The 25,147-nt window shown below is 47.8% G+C and overlaps 1 protein-coding gene across 1 annotated transcript in view; it reads right to left on the bottom strand.

The window, feature by feature from the left end:
• Positions 1-13,960, bottom strand: part of CFAP54 (cilia and flagella associated protein 54) — a 67,233-nt gene extending 53,273 nt beyond the window's left edge. The window contains 12 exon segments of the mRNA XM_078874180.1: positions 359-471; positions 1,433-1,531; positions 2,792-3,011; positions 4,207-4,308; positions 5,552-5,665; positions 6,184-6,327; positions 7,795-7,853; positions 8,702-8,864; positions 10,411-10,551; positions 11,597-11,702; positions 13,709-13,905; positions 13,907-13,960. Of these exon segments, the coding sequence (XP_078730306.1) occupies positions 359-471; positions 1,433-1,531; positions 2,792-3,011; positions 4,207-4,308; positions 5,552-5,665; positions 6,184-6,327; positions 7,795-7,853; positions 8,702-8,864; positions 10,411-10,551; positions 11,597-11,702; positions 13,709-13,905; positions 13,907-13,960 (1,512 nt within the window).
• Positions 13,961-25,147: the final 11,187 nt, after the last annotated feature.

Genomic DNA, 25,147 nt, shown 5'->3' with positions numbered 1-25,147 from the left:
AATGGACTTGGACTGATAGGTTCATACAGTGCTTTGCACTAACAGGTGTGCCACCACTCCAACCACAGCCAACCGTGAGGAGACAAGGTTATCCACGTTAATAATGAGAAAGTATTACATTTACAACCAATTTATAAATCCACTGCTGCGTGGCAGTTATAGATGTGTGAGCAGTCTCAAAGTGCAATGGGTAATTCTGCACTGCCCTCTTCTAACCACCACGTAGCAAACCCTCGCGCAGCTGCCTGTGACAACCTGCCGTGCATTATGGCCACCGAGTCCTAACCAGGCCCAACACCTGCTTGGCTTCTGAGATCTCTGATGAGATTAGAAGCAATCGTGGGTGTGGCAGCCTCACCTGTAAGTAGCCGAGTGTGGGGGAGATGAGGCCCTCAAATATGTCCCACCGTTCGCACAAGAAGGCCAGCTTGAGGAAACGGACCGTTGCCTCCTCAGTGACACCGTCCTCGCCTGCCGTGCCCACACACGCGTAGATTACGCCAATCGCAAAGTATTTGTCGTTGACGTGCGGGGAAGAAAAACGGAGGTGAAGACGCAGAATGCATTGTCTGTTTTTGTTATTTATGAGTGAGATCATTTACCACGGATAATGGAGAGGTACACTCTGCGTGATAGAAAGAGATCGCTTTTATTTGACACCATAGGTGCATTGTGATAATTATGAACCACTCCCCCCCACCCCCAACATGAGTCAATGAATTGTCCCAGGTTGGGGTCGTGATTTTATTAAATAATCAATTATTTTTGCCATTGCGAAGCATATGGAGTCTCTCATGGTTGCAGGGGGCAGTGAACCAATCGCAGACAAGATACACGAATAGAAAAGAATGACTTCTTATACGCATGATATGATGCGTATATGGTGAGCATTAGAGTGTATTTGAATCTACGAACCAATGTATCTTCGGGGAGATTTATCATGCTTCCTACCCTTTCGTTGTGGACAGACACAGAGACGGACAGACCAACACACAAAGAGACAGAGCGCATGCAGTAACGCTTTCAACCTTAGCTCTCTCTCTCTCTAGCGTATGGCAAGTATGTGCAATTCACACATCCACGTTTAAGTCTGTGAGTTATATGATAGCTTTGGGAGTAGCGTGACTAATGCTGGTCAGTCTGCGGGAGAGCGGGCGTAGGATGCGGTTATTCATGATGTGGGTTGCATTGTCTGGTTCGGGTGGCCGCAGTCACACTGTGGGTTGTCTTTAATTCTCCACTTGTGTGGAGGAGGAGGTGTGGCACAGCGACCAGTTGCCGTTCTGAAGCGGTTGATGGAGCACCGTAGTTTTCTTGGCGGATCAAAGCCGTGGGGAGCAATAGTGGGGTCGTCGATGAGGCTTTTATGTGCCTTAAAACGACCTTAGCTGAACGGTGTACAAAGTCCGTTTGCTCGTGCTGAGCAGCTCACCGGCGACTGCCAATTCCATGAGACTTTGTCCATCTCTGATGCCAGCCAGGACGTTGGAGCTCAGGATGGCCCCTCTGCGTTCAGAATTTCCTCCACCTCCTGGTGTAAGGCAAGGGAGGCTCACGTTACTGGCGAAACGTCACAGTACCCTCCAACACACCGATGTGCTGACCTCGTAACAAATTGGCATATTTTGTTTACATGACAGGTCGGGTAGTAGCGGATTTAACGACGCATTTATATTTACGCGTCTAACCCAAAAAACCTCTATTATGGATAATATTGGTCGCGAAATCCTGTGTTAAACTGACACTCACGTGTTAACACATAAAACACACGTGGCAGAAAAGAGTGTTTTTGTAAAGTGTTTTTTTGTTTGTTGGTGAGTGGTGAGATTCTAATGTTAAAATATAGTGGTTTTATTCCTCTATAATCATGGAAATCGGTTTGCATGCAAGAAGTGGTCAAGACATGTTTCAAACCCATTTATTTTAAAGTGCGATCCCACAAAGATATTTTTACTTGCTATTGAACAATTATTGTTGAATAATAATCATTAACATTTAATTGTAAGGCGCCCTCCACTAATATCTCAAGGTGCCTTGTAAGATTAAAGTTAAGGAAAGGCCAAGAGAGAAGGAGAGCTACATAGAATAAAATTAATTAAGAAAATTAGTTTTTAGACGCGACTTAAAAGTATCCATATTGTCGGTTAAAATGAGCAAGATGTATTATTCAATATTCTATCGCCAAGTCACAAGCAATGCACCCAATCTCATCAGATCCAGGAAGCCAAGTAGGATTCAGCCTGGATTGTACTGGAATTAGCTATGAAAATGCATATATGGACACTCTTGCAAATGAGACATCCCGTCTCAGAGGATTTCCCAGGTTAAGTATTTAAATAAATACAAAGGTGTACAGTCGTTCATGGGTTTACTTGACCATACTTCACCAGGCTGGCCAGAACAGGTTGATAAAGGCAGAGAATATAGATGTGGGTGAATAGAAGCGCAGTACAATTATTCGTTTTTCAGACACTGCCCAATACGTAGCCCCGCAGCCGATAACACCTGTCATGCACGGTGGCTGCTCATCCAAACACTACCCAGGAATAACTCTGCTTAGCTTCCACAACAGAGATAAGATCAGGTGCATTGCGGGTAACGGTGGGGCATCTCATCATCTCACAATGTCATCTCATGACGTCACACGTTACAAATGACTTGCCCCATCATAAAACACCGGAGCCATGCAGAGCAAGTAACTTACACCCCATGCTATATATACTGGTGCAAAACAATTGCAAAAAATAACGAAGCCATAGACCCTTCCCACATGCCTCACCCCACCATGCACCTGCAATGATCTCCGCTCCGGCAAAGAAGAGCTCTGCAGAGACTTCCGCAGAGTCGTGGTCGAAGGCGGCGGCTGGAGACCCTGCCAACACGTGGGGTGCGCACTCCTCGGCGGCCCGGTGCGACAGGGCGTCCAAGACGGCCACCATTTGTGCCGCACCTCCCTCGAGAAGCTCCGACAGCAACCGCTCGGTGCCTGTGCGGGGCCATGCTGCCTGCGCCTGCACCGGTTACAGCAATCGGGTTGGTAATGTCTGGGAGGTTAAGCGATGTGAGTGGGTGGTAACATCTCTCTCATATCTTCTCTCTTCTAAATATATCTCCTATCACTCTCTTTATATCTCTGAATATGTTATATTTTGCTGTGATGCACCTCCAACCTATCTTCTCATTTATACTGAATGCATATCTCTCCTATTAACTACATTTCCAATAATTAAAATACACAAATGCACATGACACTTTTTCTGTCACGGTGTCTCTATATTTCATATCTCTCATCTCACATCTCTATCCCATTTAGATCTCACATTTACAATTTCTCTGGGTTTTTTTTCTCATGTCGCTATACCTTCATCTCTTGTCAGTCACGTCTATCACTCACTACATCTCCACCGCAGCAGAGTGTGGCAATGCTATGTATGTTGTGGTATGTGCTGTACGCATGTCAGTGTAATACATGTCATAGTATGTGCTGTTTTTATAACAAAGCTCATTTCTATTTGCTTACATTTCTTTTAAATATAGGTTATATAAGACAGTGGTGCACGTTATTTATTTATTACATCATTCTCAGGCAAATTGAGTGCAAAGTATTTTGTGTTTTTCACAATGTTTTTATTTGTAGTAATTTTTGACTGGGCTGATGCCATCAACTCACGATACTGGGGAACCCGGTTTATCATGGTGGTTGGTTCCCTACATTTCAACCCAGGAGCTCATCATTTCCAGTTCAGCACTCTGACCTCTGAGCCACATGGCTACCTCCCAATGCAACTTCTCAAAGTCTTGGACATACAGGGTTACCTACCATATGATCAATATAATTTACAAAGTCACGTAACAAGAGTGGTTATTTAGCATGCTCGTGGTGAAAGCCTTACTGCATGTAAAAAAAAAATTCAGGATAACAGTACAAGGTGTGTTTAGAAAACTCCTTATTGTCAGTGGACAGAAGCCGAAATGCCCAGAGAAAAATAATGAGAACATTCAACATCCACAGATTGGCCAGAAACCTACTTTCCATACTGCCAATGACAGGTACCACTCAATTACCTTGCAGATAGGTGTCTTGCACATATGTGATCCACCAACCGTCTGTAAGTTTCTGGATTTTCTGGTTTACACAGCCACTGTGTCTAGCAACGTTAGTATTATAAAAAAATATATTATCACAATTGTGGACGCATAACTTACAATTTTGGGGTCGCGCAAGTTCGTCTTCATTCTCGTCCTCAAAAACCCTTTCGGCTTCTTTCTGGATTCAAAGACTGTGTGCTTGAAAATCATAATGGCCATCTGAGAGCACACAGGAAACAAGAAACCCGAGTGAAAGTAGTTTACAATGCTATTGGCACACTGTACGAGCACTTAAAATAAATAAATACACCACCAATCCTTTTTTCTTCGTATTTGTTTGTCTTGCGTCCCCGATTTTATCCCAAACGTGCTCTCGGCATCATTTCAAAAGATAAATAATCTCTCGCAGAGAAGTGCAACCCTTTATTTTTCGAGAAAGGCCCACAGAAGCGGAGATCACGGAGATCACAGAACTACTTCTAGGCGGCAGTACTTTTCAACACACATGATATTTGTAACTCGCAGAGCTGGAATTCATGTCAAAGTAGGTGTAAAACGAAATGTAACTAGTACATTTTTTGTACTGTCATTGCTGATCAGGTTGAGACCATCAATTTGCTATATGTGTGATGCCGATTCAATCGAGAATGACTGCCAGGAATCAAACCCAGGAATTTGGTGGTGCCAGCTCTGTACCCTGACATTTCAGCCATCCAACCACCGTAAACATATCATAATAATGACTAAAGAGTTGTGGAAGAGGCTTAAATAGATCTATAATATATTTATCCAGGAAAGCCTCAATAAGCATTGAGACTCATTCTCAGGAGTGTCCTGTATTGGAATGGCTTCCAAGTTCCCAAACTTGCATATTGCATTGGGTAGAGAACTGCAGTAACTGGAGATAACCCATAAAAAATGATCAAAGGTCCACACAAGTCGGGTTCATGAAACATTTTCTGTATTTTCCCTTTGCCGCCGTGCAACTCAATGGGTTTGTGAGCTTTACCAACCTCTAGGCAATCCTCCAACCATTGCCTTCAAAGTGCTGGGTCACAGGTGGGCATCACCATTGCTTAATCTTGCCTATCCATACCTTTAATTATTCTGTTGTCATTTACCCATGAAATATTAACTGAGTTTTAACAACTTTAACAACACCAAGCTACATGTAGTATGCATTATAGTAACCCACATATGACACTGGAGCTCTCGAAGGCCTCCCCGTGCCGTGTCAGTCATGGGGATTTGTTTGACCACACTTCACCACGCTGGTCAGTGCTGGTTGGTGCAGAGCTTGAGGAGGATGCTAGGTCAGTGCAGATAACACTTGCCACTGACGTGCTGTGATCGGGACTCAAACTCAGGTCGCCAGGTTCATAGCAGTGTGCTAACCACTGCACCACCGCTAACAGTAATTACTGTGGGTGCTACCGGGTTATACACGCAAAAGTGAATGCACCTTGATGGTGGCATCACGGAAAGCACTCTCAGCTTGATTGGAGTGGGGAGATGAACTCTGGCTTTCAAGTTCACTCAATTCGGCTATCTTCGCCAGACCACGCCTCGCAAATTCCTGCAAAGACACACACACACGCAACAATACATAATTCCATTTAGACAGGGACAGGTGCTGCTTGAGAGTAGCTATTAAGACCAGCGTACACCACTCAAGAAGGTAGTGATGGCCTTCTTTCTGGAGCATAGAAATGTGTGGAGGGGCGTAAAATGAGATGAGAGAGAAGAGGTAGACAGGGGTAAGTCCATGAAATATAGTAAAGAGGTTGAGTGCGATGTTGAAATTAATCTGGGATAATATTGGGCAACAGTGGGGAGGTTGGAGGGTAGGGAAAATTTGGTCTCATCTACAAGTGCAGGTGAGATGTCTGGCAGCAAACATTTTAGATCATCTGCAGTTAAGAAACGAGGGATTTGAGGAGGCCATATAGGAGAGAGTTGCAATCGTGTAATAGGGAAGTGATTAGTTCACACATTCATTCGTACAAGGCACTGAAATCGTAAGGGGCTTATGTGTGTTGGTGAATATAGTCAACCGTTCACTTGTTTGCTCAGACAGCAATGGTTTGGCTGTACCTCCGCCTGTGCAGGTAGTTTGCAGTCGTAGTACGCTTGGCAAACGGCTGTGTACAGCGTTACTCGCCAGCTCAGGTAGCGCACGTCCAGTAGAGGCACCGAGCTCTCCATGCACACGCTCGCCCACAGCAAGTACTCACACACCTAACCCGCACAGCACGCCGGACAGACACATCTTATTAAAAAAAATTCCACACACATATACCATCTGTGCTATCGGTGTCATGTTGTGAAAGAAACCAAGCGTCACTTCGCATCTCTTGCAGCACTTCGTGTTTGAGAATAGCCGACACAAGGGGCTATCACAAAACAACCACTGAGATTCTCTGGTCCACACAGTAGGGGGCAGCACTTTCTCACCCAACCCCGGGGTGCAGACAGTCTCATATTTGAAGCGTAACAGACAAATCGATATTTTTAATTCTCAGGGCTTAAATGTACCAAATTAAATCCAGATCTTTTTCTTACGAAATTAGTTTTGTACGATATCATTGGTGAATGGGATGAGACTCACTACAAATACATATTTTTAATTCTCAGGGCTTAAATGTACCAAATCAAATCCAGAACTTTTTTTTACGAAATTAGTTTTGTACGATATCATTGCTGACTGGGATGAGACTCACTACACTTGAGAACACGGTTTAACCACAGGGAGCTGCCTGGATTTGGACCCAAAGTCTCAGCGGTAACAAAACAACCCTCTGATCTCTGGGCCACGTGGTGATCTCCCAATATTCCATTCTCAATCAGTCAATGTTTATTTTTTACATGGTAAATAACAACTATTGTTTGTAATTATCAACTCCTTTAATATTACTTATCGTACCCAGGCACATCCTCAATTTACTATCAACCTGGAATTTATTTGGAATAAATCACAAACCCACAATTACAATCTATGGAGCGGTGGCGAGGCCAACGTGACAGCGCATGTCGCTTGTTGCAGAGGTTCGCGATTCAAGCCCCACGGCCGCCGCCCTGTTTAGTACTGTGGGTGCATTAACCATTTGTCTGCCTTACAATGGATTTTACATATCCTTTGAAAAAGAGTTGGCCATGTGTGCCGACGTCAGGATCCAAATTTGTAAAATGACCTTCAAATTACTCAACTTGAAAAACACAGCAATCATCAACGCCTACTGTGAAACTTAGCAGGAACCTTCGAAAAATGGGTGTCGAGACTAAGTGAGGCTTTCCTGGTTAATCTGATGTTCTAAATAAAATAAAAAATATAGCCCTTGTTTATCCAGAAACGTCACAAAGAGAGTCCATATTTTTCCTGCAACATTCTACATTGGAGTACTTGGCCAATTATTTAAGAAATTTGTGTGTGGGAGGAAACCTGAAGTCACAGAATGATTTATACTCATAGCTCAGAAATGCAGAAATAAAAATAGAGTTCTCTATAAGGATGTATTGTAAAGCCATTGGTGACTAGGCTGAAATCGTCAACTCAATATTCTCGGGATTCCAATTTAATTACGGGCGGCTGCTTGGATTCGAATCAAGGATCTAAGTCGTGCTGCCAGCTCAGTGCTCCGACAGGACTGTTATGAATAAACGAGGTACAAATCCATCGAAATAGTAAAGCATTTCAAAGTACTCTACCTTTGCAGAATGGCCATGCTCCATGAGGTGTCTGCTAATGGTGTATATATGAACGGTGCCTGTAAAGAAAAAGTGTTGGCAGATTCAACAGTCAGCGCACATTATAAGGCCATGTAAGGAATAAAGAATGAAATATTGCTGAATATTATCATCAGGGTTGTCTTGACCTCATCGCCATTCCTCTAGGGTTAGTAAACTAAATACCATCTGGCGGAACTTTAAGATATTGGGCAAGGAAGTCAACAATTTGTATTGTTTACCAGCATAAAGCATTGGATATTCCATGACTAAAGTTAGACAACCGATATAAATGCACAGCACTCATTTTAATGTGGGGGTTATTTGACCATACTTCACCACGCTGGTCAGTGCAGGTTGATGAATGGGGAGGGGGCTATGATTATTTAAGATATCACTCACTAATGATGTTAGCTATGGCTGAGAATCGAATTTGGGTTCATAGTGCCGTGCACTAACCACTGCACCACCACTGGACCCAGCTAAGGTAAGGTTTTTTTTAACACATATATAGAGTCTGCTTCACTAAGCTTAAAGATTTTTTTCATGTGGGCATGCTTTCCTTTTCCCAATTTCATTAATAAGTGGTTGGTATGTGGGAAGTCATCAGAGAACCCGGAACAACCCCACACATATGGGAGGATAACACTAAACGCTTCGCACAGATAGATTAAATAATCCATTGCTTTACTGCCATTGCCTAGCTGCTCTGCAACCCAAGCACATAACACATTGTACTTGCCAAGCAGTCTTACATTAAGTACGAAACAAAATCAACCCTACTTAGCTTGAGATCTGAGGGCGCATCTAGCATGATTTGGTCATAGTTTTTACAAGAATCACGGATATTTATGGTGACAGTGGCTATTGAATCAGGCAGTCAAGGTACCATTGTAGAGGAGCCAGCAAAGTTGCTCGTCCTGCAGCAGTGCCTGTGTGAGGAGGCGCAGCAGGAACAGCAGCTGCAGGCACCCGCGCTTCATCTCGCCGCCACCACCACCTGCAACCAGTAAAGCAAACTGGCACGTGCAGAAACCCAGCAATGCACGTACCTACAGGGTGCGACAGGACAGGTACAACAAAGAACACACACACACGGTTAGTAATCATAATACGGTACCAATGAGGTGGTTGGGTAGCTCAAGAGAATTTGGGTTCAAATCCAGGCAGTTACCTTTGACTAAATCGGATTCTCAAATGTAATGAGTTGATGATGTTATCCCAGTCTAAAATTATTGGAGAAAATATCCATGATGTTCAATACAAGCGCTTAATTTCATTTGGTTACATTTCACCTCTGAAATATACAAAATATTACATTGACCTTTGTCAATCTAATCTGTAGCAGGGCAAGTGGGGTAAGTGAGGCACCATTCTGTGTGTACCAGAGGTCACTTGAAGGTGTCACTTGAAGGGGTCTCGGAGGTAGCTCTGTGATATTTGCTTCCAAGGGCTATCTTCTAACATGAAGGGTTGCACTGCTCTGAGGCGAAGTATCCGAATGGATACATCATCCCATGTATGTATGTATGTTGAAGTTCTTTCGCACCATATGTAGCCAACCGTGCTATTCGGAGGTGCCGGGCAAGAACAACAAACTCAACACAAAAAGCACGACATGACACTGACAGCACAATTGACACCGATGGCACAATCGGGATGAAATTGGGGAAAACGTCAATGTACAGATAGTAACAAATAAAAAAAGATCAAAGTAAAAACCATTGACAAGGGTGTGTTCACTACCACCAAAATGTTTTAATAAAAATAAATGTTGGTTCTTCAGCCTATGGGCTTTCGAGACCAATGGTTTCCAGAAGCATTTGTTTAAGCAGGCAAACTCTGGATGACCAGTTTAAACGTTTTAGTCTCATTAACAGAGCATGCCTGTACACTTTACATGGCTTTGTTATGCTGTGTTAAACAGGCCCCACAGTGTTCATAGAATGCTTTAGTTCTCAACATTAGCCAACCCTGCACAAAATGTATGACAGGCCATGCTGCTTTCTGGTCAAAGAATAATTCTGAGTGAAAGGTTTAATTACAACATTAACCTAGTCGTAGCAGTGATAAAAACGTAATATACCTTTATCCTCCTGATGACGACCGCTTGTGTTGTGATCGAAACGTCGTAGTTTTTATTTTATTAACTTTAATTTTTTCTATCTATGTGACTTTACCGAAAGAACCAAAGAATAAGAGTAGAACCCTTTGTGAATCCACTGCCGGATGAAGGCCTCCCCACGTGTCGGTCATCGGGGTCATTTGAACGTACTTCAACACGCTAGTCGGTGGTGAAGGGGAGACCCAGAATCGGTTCATATATCATGCGTTTCCGATGTGAGCCATGGCCGGAAATCAAACTTAGGTAGCAAGGTTTGTAGTGTGGTGGCGCACACCATGGCACCACCGCTCCTATGGGCTCCAATGTGCTCTTTCCAATCACTGCGTACATTTTTGTGGTTGTGCTGCAAAGTTCTCCGATGTGTTTTCAGGTTGTATCGCATGATGTCCGACGTTTCGCTCAACGTACTGGGAGAACTATGCTCTTCACTAATTGTTGCAAAAGTGATGGAGATATATTTATGATGTAAGTACCGTAGGTACACAGTCGCTGTCACCGAGTTCTCGTGGGAAGAAGCGAGCCATCAGTTCGCTTAAGTTGCCGATGTCATGAGGAGATGGGTAGATGTACTGGAGGTATCGTCCGTAACACAGATTCAACGCCATCTTATGGTTCTGTGAGACAGAAAATACAAATTGCAATTCATAAGCATTCTTAGATTGGAGTTCCAAACTAAAGTATAATAAGCATATATACTGACTGAAGAAATTAAAGAGGAATGATTTGAATCAAGATACGCGATAAATTACTGTATTTAGTTATATATTATGCCATATGTATTAGGAGGGTTCAAAACACAACTCCTGGCTCCAGTTTATAGGCATCACAAACTCCATTTCATATTTTTTTTCAGCATGAGGCAACATGTGTAAGTGGTTAATGAATGCATCGAAAGCAAATGCCATGACGAGCACTGGTCTGTCATGCGATGCGTCCTCCTCATAAGGTGCATGGTTTTCAGATTTTTATACGGTGGAGAATATTATGAAGAAACTTGTCGTAATATTTTGCATAAAACTGGAAAATCCTAAGCAGAGATTACTCGACCACAAATCAAACTGGAGCCACAGCCATCACTGAGATATATATAGATAACTTAATTTACCAATCTGTCGCAGCTTTTTACTTGATACAATTTTGTTGTACAGGATCTAGCGAGAACGAATTCTAGCTGCAAGAATCCTGGGATGTATGGAATTCAATTTTGCTTTGGCACAACCTCTGATATTTTACCTCGGTCAAAAAACAGTAACTGTTTCCAAAACACAGCTACCTTTCTTTGCAGCTACATATGTACAAATAGAGGGGAGCCCATGTTACTCATGGTAATAGTTGAATAGTGAATGTGTGGCGATTGGTGAGTGGTGTCAAGGATGTAGTATCTGACAAATGTGAGTGTGAGATGAGTATCCAGCAACTGGTGGTTGGTGAGTTCTCTGGTGCGACAGGTATCACATCAGCCCATCCATCGGATGTGATGTCATAAGCCGGTACAACTCCTGACAAATACTACAAAGGACGGGCAAAATTGGAGATAATTGATGGCCGAGGCATCATTGACACCCACGCAAACCATTGCGAATCAGGGAGACATGATGATGATAATCTGTGCTATTTGTAGTATATATAACAGTGTATATTTAACATTACAGTACTTACCTTTAATTCCACCAGTATATCCCCGGTGCTGAGAAGCTTGTTTCGGAATAATTCAGTTGAGATTTTATGTTCGTACTTATTCCATATGGCAAACAGCATGTTCGAGCTGACAAAACCATGAAGTCACAGAGAGAGAGGCCATTAGTACAGATACATAACATTGCTGCCACTCGGATACATTGTGAAATAGTCTTTTTCTGCATTTGGGAGCAGTTGAACATACATAACCGTAGCATGAGAGATGTGCGTTCCCAATTGTCAGATTCATTCCGAAAAAAAACCCCTGAAAATTAGGCCTCAATACGAACCTGTCAATTTACACAATGAAAACCCGTGAAAATGTTTAATCTGAAGGGTTTTTCCAAGTTTATAAATAACATTTTAGGATTATATGAAAAATTGGCAGTAAATGACTGTTTGAAATGATGAAAATGCTTAAATTTAGTGCGTAAACAACTAAAGTAATACCAAAAAGTATAGCCTATGATTCTCATGATTCATTGTTGCACATAACATGCCAACGTTGGTTGAACGTTGGCATGGGTTTGAAACCGTTGGATCAACGTTGGCCCAACGTTCCACCAACCCGCACTGACACACGAGCAGTGAAGTATGGTCACGCAAAAAAAACACACAAACACAAAGATCACCCTTGTAGCCTGTAGGGGCAAGTGCTGTTTGCGAACACCTATGAAGACCAGCAAGGCGCACGAGGTGGCCAACACCACGCCCGGCCGCCTTTGTCTCCCCAGCGGCTTAGGCAAAGTTTGACTTCCATATTTGGGGGGGGGGGGGGGGGCAGGCATTCGCTTTGTCCCTCACATTATGAATTGTGGATGCATATGATTAATTGATATGTAAGTCTTACATATAAATTACTAAATTAATAAAGGTGTCCAATTTGGGGGGGGCGTTGCCCCCCCCCCCCGCAGCCGCAAACTGCGCCCATGGCCAGCGGCGATGTTGTGTAGTGCCACGACCGCGGAGAAACTCCGCAAGTGACGCGACTCCCTCCCGGCCCCCGCACTAAACACACACCCACACGCAGCGCACACACGTAGTGTCCTGGCGGGGAATTGCCTGGCACGTCGGGTTTTAATTCCAAGGGCCCCTAGAGGGGAAGCCCCACGGTTTCCCAGTGCCAGGAGATTGGCCGACCCCCGCAGGACAGGTTACATTGCCGCTGCTGTAGTGCTAACCGCGGGGCATGCGCGTGTGAGAATACAAACGTCAGCAGGTGCGCGCGTGTTCACGCCGCTGCTGTAGCATTAGTCATTGTGTGGACGCGGTGTGGGAATCAACCGCGCACCGACGCGCGCGTGTCCGTGCAGCCGCTTGAGAGCGCGTCTTAGCGCGGCTGCGGGGTAGCGGATAACCACCCGCCGACGCGCATATTCGCGGAGCCGTTCGACGCCGGCCGTTGTGTGGAAGCGGATTAGCGGATAACCACCCACAGACGTCCGCGCGCTTTCACGCCGCCGTTCATCGTCAGGCTCAGTGCGGTGCGCTACATTAGTGTGAGTAGCGGGGGAGAGGAGAGCGCTGCGGGCTTGGGCATCGGCATGAGTGACAGGGGCGCGGCGGGAGAGCGAGCGTAGAGCGCTCGTCGCGGTGCGTGCGCATGTTGACATATAAGCGCCTGCAGGGGCGCGTGTGTGCGCGCAGCCGCCTTGGCACGAGTGGTGGTGGTGGTGTCCGGGGGCGTGCGAGGAGTAACCCCGTGCGGCGGTGAGCCAGCGCTTGAGCCGTGTGTCGATGTCGAGAGGGGGCTCGCGCGGGAGGATCGATCACCCGATCGGCGGGGGCCCGGCGGGAGCTGATCGAAGCGGTGGAGGAGGGAGTGGAGGAGGGAGTTGAAGGGGGCAGACGTCGCGGTGGGGTGGACGCCGCCCCCCACGGTTGACTACACACCGCACCAGGTACTCATTTGAGGCTGAGTCGACCATGAGGACGCCCGGTGAGGCCACCGTCCAGCAGTGGATCGACAATGGTCGGCACGTGCAACAGGAGGCGCGCAAACGACTCGCGTGGACTCGTGTGCGACGAATCCATCATTCGCGTCACGTTTTGACAGTAAACTTTGCGCGCTACGGCCGGAGCCGGTCGTGTTACCGTCTCGGCCCCGTCTCGCCTCGCTCCCGCCTCAGGGACCCGAGCAGCGCCCCGAGCTCCTGCTCCAGGGCCCGGGGAGCCGCGGGGCCCCGGGTACGCGCGACCAGAGGGCCGCCGCCGCCGGCCACCGCTACGGTCACGGCGTCGTCCGCTGCCGCTGAGCCCAGCGACGCCATTGCCGCCTCTGCTCCGGCGTCCTCCCCCCCCCCACCGCGTCTCCATGGCAACGCGGTTGCAGGCGCGCGCCGCCATTGGTTGATGTTAGGTAGGGTTCTTGGGTTTCAAGGGCCCCGTTGGGTTTGTATGGGGTGATGATTATTGGCTGTCAAGAGCCCTATTGGTTTGTATGGTGTTATGTTTTATTTTTATTATTTAATTATTTCCCTTCTACATAATAAAATGTTTTATTTTTATTATTTTATTATTTCCCTTCTACGTGACTTTACCGAAAGAACCAAGAAGATGAATCCCTGCAGTCACGAAAGCTTTAAATCGAAATTCAATGCAATATACTTGAAGAGGAGAGTTTTAAATAAGAGCAAACATACGTTCCCCAACCCTTCATTGCTGGGTGTCAGATGGGGAAAATTGTAGGATGAAACTAAAACCTAATACAACGGCAATTCTATTGTTCATATTAAAAGGATGAGTGAACGCTCCTATTTTTCTGGATAAGAACGCGTATGTTTCGTGGGCCCTGCACAAGTGTCCTGTTTTCCTTCCCCTAAACCCGGTGCTGACCTCATCGCACAATTCGAATAGATTTGGGTGGGAACCTAAAATGCATTATGAAACTACAGGACGTACTACGTCGGTTTTCGCGGCTGTACATCAGATGACAAACTCACATCGCTAGCAGCAGCTGGCAACTTTATATAACCGAGGGAAAACATGAGCTACTCCATTCAGTGCCTACAAAAGCTCCCGGCAGGCGCAGCGAAACGTCGTACATCATGCCGAACAACAAAGCAGTACAACCTGAAAACAAATCGGACCACAAATAATAACATGGTGGCTGCGTCACCGTAATGTCTGACACGGTGTCACGGTGTTTAAAATCTCCCGAGTAAGGAATGCAAGTGTCTTCAGTGCGTGCGTGTGCGTTGCATACATATATGGGGCGAGCTGCATGGTAGGGGAGAATGGAGGAGATGAGGTGTGACCAGAGACCACAACATACACGAGTCCACTCCGGGTCCACTCGTGTGTGTGTGGTCAAGTCAAATTATCTGCTCACCGAAAGGAGCAATATGGGATTATTCTCATCTCCATTGACAGCCCTGAGCCAGTGGTAGGAAATTCCACGTTACTGTAGTGAGGACTGGCCTAGCTATTTGTATTTATATTGTCTCAAGAGGAGATGAAAGTGGTCAACATTGTCAATGACACAATATTAAATGTATAGCCCCTTTTATCAATCCACTGCTTGATGAGGGCCTCCCTACACTGTGGGTCATGGGGGTTACATGTCCATACTTTACCGCAATTGTCATTCTTGGTTGAAGGCGAACACTGTAGACATGGGAACATAAACGTGCAGTACAACATAGTATGTTCCTGCACTGCACTCTGCTGCCCACAATGTATCCCCGCAGCAATTTCCAACGCATTGGAAGCTTCCTGGTCACCCATCCACGCTATGCAGGCTCGTACTTGCTTAGCTTCACGAGATCTGACGACATCGGCCGCATTCCGGGTTCTGAGGTCATGGGTCGCATGGAGGCTTTTGTGTGATGGGAAATCAGATGTTGTATTTCATTCACGTGGGGAAATGAGCAGACACAAATGTGCATCCGTTTCACTATCACAAATTACTTGTCATACTTAACATTGTACAGTAGTGCATCTTTCCATTGTTCTGATTTTCCTACAATATGTATGTAAAATAATACGAGGATTATGCATTTCAGGGGGGTTTTTGTCTGAGCAATGGTACATGGTATGGTGGCCCCCAATAAAGACCACTGGTCCCAACCCCCCTGTCCCACGATTGTTTCATGTTGTGTATTTGTCGTGTGCTGTCGCCACACGCAACGTCGCACTCACGTTCACCGAGCGCATAAAAAAATAACATTCTCCTGTACGGTATCCATGCGACAGCCTGAGTAACCTCCCTTAAATGGCCGGAGGACGCGACCGAGATTGGACGACGATTGCAGAGATTTCCGACTGCTGAGTGTCTGGTGAGTGGTCAGTGCCAATTGAGTCGTGAGTGCGTTGCGTGATTGCCGACTTGTGAGCGTGGTTGCGAAACGTCGTACTCAGTGTGTAAATGTTGTGGCTTGGCTCTCCAACACACCGGTTAGTGCTGTACTAGTCACGAATTGGCCACGTTCTGTTTACGTGACAACCCTTACTTGTTGGCTGTGTCGGGTGGTGGCGGGTTTAACGACACATTTATACATTTATGCGATCTAACCAAACACCTCTATTATGGATAAGTGATGAGTGTCAGGTGAGTGGTTAGCGCGGTTGATGAGTGGTGAATGTCAGGTGAGTGGTGTCAGGTGAGTGTCAGGTGAGTGGTGAGGGTCAGGTGAGTGGTGAGTGTCAGGTGAGTGGTTCACTGTGAGCGTGGTTGCGGAGTGATGAGTGTCAGATGCGCGGTTTCAGTTTTTCAGGGGAGCTGCGGTGGCGAGATGTTAACTACCTCGCCTGGTACACAAAAGGTCGTGGATGCGATTCCAACCCTGACGCATGCTGTATGTTTGGAGTTTGCACGTTCTTCCCGCGGTCGCGTGGATTTTTCTCTGGGTTCTTCCGATTCCCCCCCCTCCTCCTCCACATTTAGAATCAACGTGTGCGTTTGGGGTATTTGGCCGCGAGACATTTCCACGTGATGATGAGAAGCCACTTTGTTGAGCTCCTCATTTGTGATGGCCACGTCGCTTGTAAAAAGAGTGCCACGTAGCTCAGTGGGCCTTACCTGGTAAGATAAAAACTAACATATTTTAAATTCTTGGTTCTTTCGGTAAAGTCACGTAGAAGGGAAACAATAAAATAATACAAATATAAAACAATACAATTCTCACGACGTTTCGACTGCAACACAAGCGATCATCAGCTGTGGATTTCACACCTGATGATGGTTGCTTGTGTTGCAGTCGAAACGTCGTGAGAATTTTGTTTGTTTTATATTTACATTATTTTATTATTTCCCTTCTACGTGACTTTACCGAAAGAACCAAGAATACGAATCCCTGCAGTCACGAAAGCTTTAAATCAAAATGTAACATATTTTAGTTGAGTCACGTCACCCCGTCAGCAACACGGTCTGCAACTTCGAGTTCTCACTATGGGGGGGCAGGGAGCGGTGGTGGTGGTGGTGGCGGTGGTGGGCGAGGTCATCCTTGGCTTGCAACGATAAAGGGAGGCGTCCTTTCGCCGGCGCTGCGTGCGTGCACAGTATTCCCATAATCAGTAATGGTCCGATTGTTTACACTAGTGGCCGGGAAGCGCTCTCGCTCGCTCGCTCCTCTTTCTCAAAGCCCTCTTGCACCCCCCTCCCGCACCAAAAAAAGTCCTCTCTTGCCCTGCCCCACTCCTTCTTCTGCGTGACCATACAAGGGCCTCGTGCACTGCGTGAGCTCTGGGAGGTGGAACTGCGAGAAAGTGCCCAGAAAAGGGCCGGCTTTTTGCAAACACGATACAGCTGTTTTGGCTCAACATCACAATTCGGGTTAAACACAAGACGGGCGAGGGCTTCATAGCTCATTGCTTAACATCGCCAGCACACACACCCACCCTCCCCTGAGTGCGCTTTAAGATATATATACACATATATACGTATATTTGTTTACGTGGAAGCGACTGTAGAGGTACTGCTGCTACCGGCCGGTGATGTAATGGTTATCGCAGTGGACTTGCAAGCCTGCAAAGGTCGCCCGTTCGATCTCTCGGCGTGGCAGTTGAAACAATGGGCAAGCTTCTGATACCCCCCCCCCAGTCTGCTCAGGGGCATACATGGGGGGCGGGTACACCACGATAGGTGTGGTGGGGTTAAGTGTGGGAACTCCGACGAGTAACCAGCGTGGGAGAGGTAGGTCAAAAATGCAACATTGAGCAGTGGATCTCAACCTTTACTGCAGCATTGCACCCCTTTGGTTAAAACAGTATCATGTTCATAAATACACTGGGGTTTGATGAAACAAAGTAGTTGTATTTTTTATTTAAAGCTTTCGTGACTGCAAGGATTAATATTCTTGGTTCTTTTGGTAAAGTCACGTAGAAGGGAAATAATAAAAAATAAAAATATAATAAAACAATAAAAATATATAGATATTTTTTCTTATTTTATTTTTTCCCTTCTACTTGACTTTACCGAAAGAACCAAAAATATAAAGTAGTTGTACTTACGTGCCCGTGCTTAATTTCTGTTTCGATTATTTACCTTTTGAAAAATCGAGCCACGTCTCGCACCCCCAGGGGGTGCGTGCACCCCAGGTTCAGAGCCACTTCTCTAGACGGGGGGGGGCTCTCTGGAATTCCCTCTGGTGGAGGCACCAGCAGTGGAGTGAGCAAGGCCTGCACCGGGTACTTTCTCCTTTTTTGAAAGCTGCCGTAGCCCCACAAAACCGTGCCTCGTTCCGATTTGAATAGGAGCGATGGGTTTTGTGCATGCCATCACAGGCAGCCGTGGTCAATCCACTGCCGGATTAAGGCCTCCTTCCCAATCCGTCCGCCACATCTAACGATACTGCGGTGTTAGTAATCCACCCGGCACCCGCACAGGAGCTGATTTAACCGCGACACTTCCTTGCCGGTGCACTGTCAGACGCGTTTTGTCCCTTGGCTGGCACTCCGTTATTATTATTGACCATCGTGCCACGATCTCGTCTGACGAGGTGTCCTACCCAAGCCCATATACTTCGTTTTAACAGTTTCAGTTATGATTATGTCACGAGCCCGCGTGTTTTCTCTCATCCACGCGTTCTTCTTTCTGTCTCAGAATGGCATCACAAGCACGCGTCCCTCCACGCTTCACCTTGTGGGCACTTTTTCAGCCTCGGTTGCATATTTTTCGTTTGGGACCACGTTTATGACCCCTTATGTCATCGTGGTTAGTAGGCATTTGAACGAACCGTTTTCTTCTCGAAGCAAGTACATGGTAATGCGACGTGTGTGTACGTGAACAGCCCTTTGACATTAGATGGACGGGGGGGGGGGGTCTCCATACACTCTGGTGGGTCGTGACGGTTTTTTGACCGTATACATGAACCACGCTGTTTGGTGCTGCTTGGTGGAGGCTAGGGATCGGTAACCTGCGGCTCCGGTATACAGGAGGTCGTGGGTTCGTTCCCGACCCTGACACCTGTATATTTGGAGTTTGCGTGTCTCTCTCCCCGTGATCTCGTGGATTTTTCTGCGGGTCCTATGGGTTTTCCCTCCACGCTTAGACACGTGCGTTTACAGTATTTGCCTGCTGAACATTTCCACCCGATAAGCCACTTCGTTGAGATGTCATTTGTGATAGCCAGGTCGCTCCTGAAAAAGAAGTTAATACCATAAGTGGGATTTACCTGGAGAGTAAACAAAACTAGTTAGTTTTATTTGTATATTTGCACTCATATTGTGTTTTTTTTGTATTGTTTGTTGTTGCAACGTTCTGGCCCCGTGCCCCTACTGGATACCTGTGAAAAAAAGAGCTTTATAGCTCATCGGATTCCTCCAGTATAAATGAATATTTCATTGAAAGGACTGCTTTGTGACATTCTTCACACGCATTGCAGTTATTGAAATAAAGGGGTTTTTGACTGATTTAAAAATTGTTTTTATCCTCTTCTTATTTTGGTTAGCGACCCTTGATGTAGGCAGATATCATAGACGTGGGAGCATAGAATGTACGGTACAATGGATGTTTGCTGCACCTTCAAACCACGTATCCCCGCAGCCTATAGACAACATGTTATGCATGGTGGTTTCCCATCCGAGCACGACCCACACTCAACCCGATTTCTATCTGAGATTGGACGACTACAGAGGCATTCTAGGTGATTTGGTTCAAAGCAACGGCATATGTATTCAGGAAAGCCTCCCTCTCAAGGCAATTTTAATATGAGTTTCCTATATTTGGATGTTTGGTAAATTCCCTCTTAGGGACTTTGAATGTGGGCACGACAAATCAGGGTACCAGGGTAAAATCCATTGTGCAAGCGAAGGAATGGACTCAAAGTCCGCGCAAACTAAGTCACGAAATCACTTGCTGTCCTGTCATCTCTTGGTCGTCCTTGCAGCCGCAGTGGCTCTGGGAGGTTCACGAGTCTGTACGTAATCCACCAACCCTGGTTTCTAAAGTGCTGGCACACAACTGTGCAGAGGTGGGGTTAGGTGGGTCACGCAGAGATCGCGATGCGATGCAACAACTTAGGTGGTGAGGTCAAGGACTATCATCCCGTCGTGTTTGCTGGCGTTCTCCAGCGAACTCTCTCGCTTTACCTACACACGCCATCCTCACCAGCCATGCTCAATCCACTGCCGGATGAAGTCCTCCCCAAGTCGTCGCCATCTCTCAGGACCCTGCGATGTAATAATCCACCCAGCAGTTGCACACGAGCTGATTTCATAGCCCCCTGATGGACGTCCTCTAATAATAACAACAAAATCCATTATTTACAGAGATGTCTCGCCTCTTCCAAAACGTCTGGCACGAGTGAAAGAATCATCCTCTATATCCTCTAGAGAGGGCGTGGGAGGCTGTCTAGAACCCCCTCTAGCTGAAGCCCTTCCTCCAGCAGTGGCGTGATGCAAGCAATTTCAGGGCTGCGCCTTTCCCTTGACGACCCGTTGTTGTCAATCAGTCGCCTTTATAGCCAAGCCTCTGGCTCGTGTTTGATGCATGCATCCACGGGGCTTTGCTTCTCGCTTCCTCTTCCCGGCTAAATTGCCCAAGATTACAGTGAGAGAGAGAGAGGCCCCTAAAGTTGGAGCAGTGTAGACTCCCTGGCCGAGACGGCTGTGTCACGGGGAGAGAGTGAGAGAGAGGAGGCGAGTTACAGCGGCCCAAGTGGCGTCATCTTATTGGAATGCGTCCCAAACCCCTTCGCACTCCCCCCACAGTGGGAGCAGGAATGTGGCCGTGTGAGTGTTCATCTCCAAACAAGTCTGGCCCCACAACGTGATGTAATTATTCCGCTATGTGTTACCCTTCGTGTATAAGCCATATCGGTTTGTTTAAGCACCGCCTTTATCTCCCCTCTCTCTATCTCGTGTGTGTGTGAACGTGCTGTGGTGGAGCGGTTATCGTTCGCTGCGTTACGGAACCCGGCGAGCCGAGTTCGAATCCCGTTCACGGCCAACACCAGTGGCGACTAACTGAACCGGTCCTCGGCCTCCCCTCTAGGTCGACTCAGCCTCAAATGAGTACCTAGTGTTGTAAACATTGCCAATAGGGAGACAAAGGCGGTCGGGGGTGTTGCTGGCCCACCCATCCTCTCGTGTGCCGTTCCTGCCTTCATAGATTCTCGCTAACAGCACTTGCCCCAACAGTCTGCTAAGGGTATGCGGGGGGTCTTTGTTCTTGGTGGGGTATTCTGCAGGTACTGCAGTTACTCTGTCACGTGCCCAACCCGCACCGACGACGCACGTGGCGAAGTATGGACGCCCTCACGCCTGCCGACACATTCACTGCATTCATTGTGCAGCCCTAATTAACGAGTGAATCTCACTGCGCGTAAAAAAATTAATGTTTTACACGTTGTAATAAATTATAACTAACAACAATACCCATACAGGAGGAGCGGTGGTGGAGCAATTCGCGCGTTGCGCTTTAGATCCAACGACCTCGGTTCGATTCCTCGCCAGGACTCGCGTCAATTGCTAAAGTGATCGCTGAACCTGACCTTGCCCACTCTGTGCAAGGCATTGCACCCTCGAACACAAACGAGGCACAGCCCCCAAAGAGATGCAAACTCTCCAACAAGCATGAAGCAAAGGGCGACGGATTGCCAAGGAAACATTCAACTGCAGCAGCAGCAGCAGGTCTTGCTTACGCAGCGAATAGCTCCTTCTGCATTTGTTCAGCATTAGCCGGAGAGGGCACGAGAGATTAAACAGATCTAAAGGCAAAGATGCCCCGTGTAGCCTCAACAGACTGTTGGGGCAAGTGCTGCTCGGCCTTCATCACCGATGATGAAGGCCAACACGGCGCGCGAGGCGGTCGATGGACAGCACCACGCCCAGCCGCATTTGTCTCTCTCGTGGCGATGTTTACTACACATTTGAGGCTGACTCGACCTAGGAGAGGCCCAGGCCCGGTTCAGAGCATCGTCACTGGTGTTGACCGTGAGCAGGAATCGAACATGGGTCGCCGGGTTCGCAACGCAGCGCGCCAACCGCTACGCTACCACTCCCCACAAACGCAACATTTAAAAACACGCACACACACACGTGACGAAGCTCCGTCCACTCTATCACTAACCCGCACCGACCCGCGTGGCGAAGTATGGCCAAACAACACGACCGGAGGAGGTTCATAGCGGTTGTTCTGCTGCTGCTGCTGCTGTGTGGTTTTCCAATGTTTTTTGTTTCTCGGGGGGTGTTTAGCACGGTGTCGGACGTTTCACTCCGCATGCTGGGAGCTTTTTCAGGAACGCAATTCAGTTCCCGAAGAATTTATACATCCCGAAAAACGCGTCAGAGAGCTATTGTAACGTGACCCCCATGACTCCAGAGCCGTCCCTAGGGTACACGGCGAATTGGGGTGACTGCCCCGGGCCCCGCGCTTTGGGGGGCCGTGCGCTTCGACATCGCCGCGTCAGAGGTAACACTTCCGGTTTAGGTTGAAGGCGTAGGGGGTGCCACACGGCGCGACTTGCCCCGGGTCCCGCACCCCCCTCTAAGGACGGCCCTGCCCATGACCCCCACGGCATTGAGAGGCTCCAAGTCAAGCCAGCAGCGGATTGACAGAATGTCTGCCGCGTGTACTGTGTGTGACCAAGCAATTGCCTCGTGTGCCGCGTCGGCCTCGCATAGGTGCTCGCTAACAGCACTTGCCCCAAGAGTCTGTTACGGGCTTGGGGGGTGAGAGGTCTTGGTGCTCTCCGCTCTTCACACGAACGAGTGACGGTATTCATCTTACCTCGGTGGCCCTGAACCAATTGTGGAGACTCCTCGTTACCATGGCAGGGGCAAGTCTGTTCTTTAAACGACCAATGCTGACTCTCCACCACGTGGGGATGATCAGATCACGGTGGGATGACGACGGCGATGATGATGATGATAATGGGCTGAGTTGATTCCCAGCCGCAACGTGAAACGCGCGACCTTCCTCCACGCGAATTGGAGTCGAATCGTTCTCAGCAAAGCGCGCCGCTCGACATCTGTTAATTCCTGGAAGGGTTTTTTTGGGTGCTCGTGCGAAACAAAGTGCGCCGGTGTTGAGCGAGGGCCTCACCCACGACGCACGGAACGGGGGGCAGGTAAATTGGCCGCACTTGACGCTGGCAGTGCGGGGTTGGTAAATGCAGGGCGCATCGGGCGGTACAGCGGTAGGTGTTTTGTCTTTGCTGCACTGCTCTCTGCTGACAACGGAGTTCCCCACAAGAGCCGGCAACGCTTGTCCTACGCACGGTGTTCGCACATCCAAAAAACGATTAAGCACATAATGTGTTTGTTCGTTCCATCTGCCGGCATTCGGAACCAAATAAGGGGGAGGTTTTTCCAACATAATTTATATATTTTTTTAACAGCGAAATGCAGGACAAGTGTTTTATCTCGTAAGTTCTCATCGCATTAGGCAAGCCAGCGGCGTTTGGCAGGGCACGCTCTGCTGATGAGTTCTCATTAAGTAGCACCCACGTGGTTCGCAAGCTCCAACAATGATCCCGGGGAATAATCACGGGGAGCATTGCAGAGCCTTGGAAGAAAAAAACCGAATCAAAATATTGAACACGTTTGGTGGTCGCGCCTCGTGGCACAATCTCATCGAGGTGCTCTGTCCACAGGGGGGGGGGGGATGAAGATCGAAATGTGGTCGTGCCCAATGAAATGGGTAACTTTTATTTTGTTTCAAACGCGGCAAATTGTGTAACAGCGGCACCCGCCGGAGCCTTCTCCTTTCCGAGAGTGAATAACGCCACCGGGATCTTTAACGCCTGCCGACAATAAGACGGTCACCTAGGTTATATATATTCGTGTTTTTTGCGGAATCCATCCGCAGTATTAACCAGGGCGACCGCTCAACTCGAACCCCCTGGACGCTGTGAACGCGCGCGCCACCACCGCTCCGCCGTGCCACGGCTTTGCTCCGTGCCACGGCTTTGCTCCGTGCCACGGCTTTGCTCCGTGCCACGGCTTTGCTGAGCATCGGAGTCTTTGGGCCACTTCTGTGATGTTTTCCCCGTAACCATGGAAGCGGTCAAACACGCCAGGCGCCGGCTTCCTGCAGGTGACTCCATATCTCAAGTTTTGTTTGCATAGGCACCCCCCACTGTGTGGGAGGCATCCTCGGCCACACGTCGTGTGTGTATGTATGTATACATGTTGAACTTCTTTCGCATCGTACGTAGCTATGAGCACAGTGAGCAGACGTGAGTGAGTCCTAAGACCCAGAGCAACTCCTCTGGTATTGATCATCAACCCCTGAGGTGGCATCGAAAGGACGGGAGAGGGGGCTTAGCATCGCATGTCAAAGGCAGATTCCGCTCCCTCCTACCCTAACCCACTTTGAAATCGTTATAGTAAATGTCAAAAGGTTGGTACAATTTTCCACACGATGCAATGACTCCAAAGATACCCCGTATAGCCTTACAAAACGTTTGGGACAAGTGCTGTTAGCGAGCACCTATGAAGGCCGGCACGGCACACGAGGGGGTGGGTGGCCAGCACCGCGCCCGGCCGCCTTTGTCTCCCGAATGGCGACATTTATACGCTGCACCAGGCGCTCATTTGCAGCTGAGTCGATCTAGGGGAGGCCCAGGACCGGCTCAGAAAATCTCACTGGCGTTGGTGGGCGTGAGCGGGAATCGAAATCGGGTCGCCGGGTTCGTAGCGCAGCGCGTTAACCGCTACACCACCGCTCCCCGCCCCACACACAGACTAACTGATCTACAGTAGGAAGAGCCTACGTGTTAAACTGATCCTTCTTTCAATCTGCACGTTTCGTGTGGTGATGACGATGATGCTACGACACAAACTGTCTGCGTCAGTCGGAGGCAGCTGGACAGAATGCACATTTGAGTGGGAATTAAGCGCCGGGAATCGCTGCAGCGTCTCCCCATCACCAGAGCCGTCCACAGGTGGGGGGGGGGGTGCGGGGCCCGGGGCGGTCGCCCCGATTCGCCGTCTACCCAAGGGACAGCTCTGTCCACAACACAACAGGCACCGCACACACGAGGGGGTGAGCGCGCGAGTAGAACTCACGGTGGACACACGCGCAGCTACGCCGCTACTCGGTGTGTTCATCAGCTGACGTTTGTTTCGAGTTTGTTTAACATTGCGACG

Source organism: Lampetra fluviatilis, chromosome 38 (genome assembly GCF_964198595.1).
Source record: "Lampetra fluviatilis chromosome 38, kcLamFluv1.1, whole genome shotgun sequence".
NCBI lineage: Eukaryota > Metazoa > Chordata > Hyperoartia > Petromyzontiformes > Petromyzontidae > Lampetra > Lampetra fluviatilis.
Note: the sequence above shows the minus strand (reverse complement) of the source record. Positions and strands in the feature narration are given on the sequence as shown.